General features: G+C 43.9%; 1 protein-coding gene across 1 annotated transcript in view; it reads left to right on the top strand.

Moving 5' to 3' along the window:
- The window catches only part of NUDT19 (nudix (nucleoside diphosphate linked moiety X)-type motif 19), a gene marked incomplete at its 5' end in the record, with an annotated part of 33,304 nt that overhangs the window by 18,791 nt on the left and 13,097 nt on the right, over positions 1-1,416 (top strand). The window contains one exon of the mRNA XM_011995282.1: positions 828-1,035. Coding sequence (XP_011850672.1) covers positions 828-1,035 — 208 coding nt within the window. The remainder of the gene's footprint in view (positions 1-827; positions 1,036-1,416) is intronic.

The raw sequence follows: 1,416 nt of genomic DNA, 5'->3' as shown, positions 1-1,416 counted from the left end.
GTGGAGCTTGCAGTGAGCCGAGATCATCACACCACTGCACTGTAGCCTGGGTGACAGAGTGAGACTCCGTCTCAAAAAAAAAAAAAAAAACCTTTGAGGTTATTCTGTATCCGTTGAATCAGCTCCTTTTATCTCAATGTCTATGGAAAGAAGGCTCAGGAAGGACAGCAGGTTGTAGAATGAAGCCACTGAAGTTTACCGGGCAAACACTGCCTGGCTGAAACCCTACCAAGTTATTACTCTCTTGACTGTAAGCTGAGTCATGCCGGGTGACTTCCTGAAAGCTGCTGTTGCTCCTGATGCTTCACTGCTGTTGTACCATGTGGCACACATCACCACATCACAAAGCATTTTGGTTGCTGAAGTCCCCGTAGGGCCTAGGAGAGCTTTGTGGTGTTCATCATTATATCCTCAGGATCTAGCCAAGTACCCATTTCCTGAAGGAATGAACAGGCACCAAATTCTCAATCTACTGTGATGAGTTTACCCTTTGGAGTCTTTCTTCTTTCAGCAGGGACCAGAACCACCTTACCCTCTCTGCATCTCCCACCTCTTAGGCTGAACAGCTCTCCCAGGTCAAGCCTCGGCGGTCTGCCCTGGTTTATTTACTAGTTCTGAGGATCAGTGTCCCAGTAAGCAACCTCTTAAGAGGATCAACCCAGCTTTCTTCACTGAATCTTTTCATGTTATCTTGGAGGGATCTCACAGGGTGCATTAATGAATTCATTTTACACATTCAATTCTACCTTAGGTACTGATGTGACTATCTCAAGTCTCACATTATCTATGGCGTAAACCTTAGGAAACCCTGCTTTTGTCTTTCACAGTGGTCATCTCCATCGGAGACAACTGAAAGTTTCTTATCAAAAGAAATTTGGTTGGCACCCCCACAGTTCTACGAAGTGAGAAGACTGGCAAACTTTGCCTCTTTCTCTGACTTGCACAAATTTTGTTTGGGTCGTGCATTAGAAGGACTGGAAAGGTGGCTGCCTATCGTCTTGTTAACTGCTGATGGGATGGTCCATCTTTTACCAGGTAAGCCAGTGAAGCATCAGTGCTTTGGTTAGTATTCACATTCAGTGCCCTGGGCTGCATGGCAGTATTGCCCAACATAGAGACAGGAATTACAGTCTGTGTTTTGTAGTCTACAGGTATTAGCTAAGTAAGATCAAAGCCTATAAAATATCCATATTATTATAACCAGAAATTCTGCATAATGTCATATATATATACACATACATTTATATTAATATATTTCCTAGACATTGACAAAGGTCTTTCTCATGTCATTTCTCACTTTTTCTTTTTTTTGAAACAGAGTCTTCCTCTGTCACCCAGACTGGAGTGCAGTGGCACGATCTTGACTCACTGCAACCTCTGCCTCCCAGGTTCAAGCGATTCTCTGCCTCAGCCTCC

This window comes from Mandrillus leucophaeus, unplaced genomic scaffold (genome assembly GCF_000951045.1).
Source record: "Mandrillus leucophaeus isolate KB7577 unplaced genomic scaffold, Mleu.le_1.0 Scaffold48, whole genome shotgun sequence".
NCBI lineage: Eukaryota > Metazoa > Chordata > Mammalia > Primates > Cercopithecidae > Mandrillus > Mandrillus leucophaeus.
This window is presented reverse-complemented; position numbering and strand designations above follow the sequence as displayed.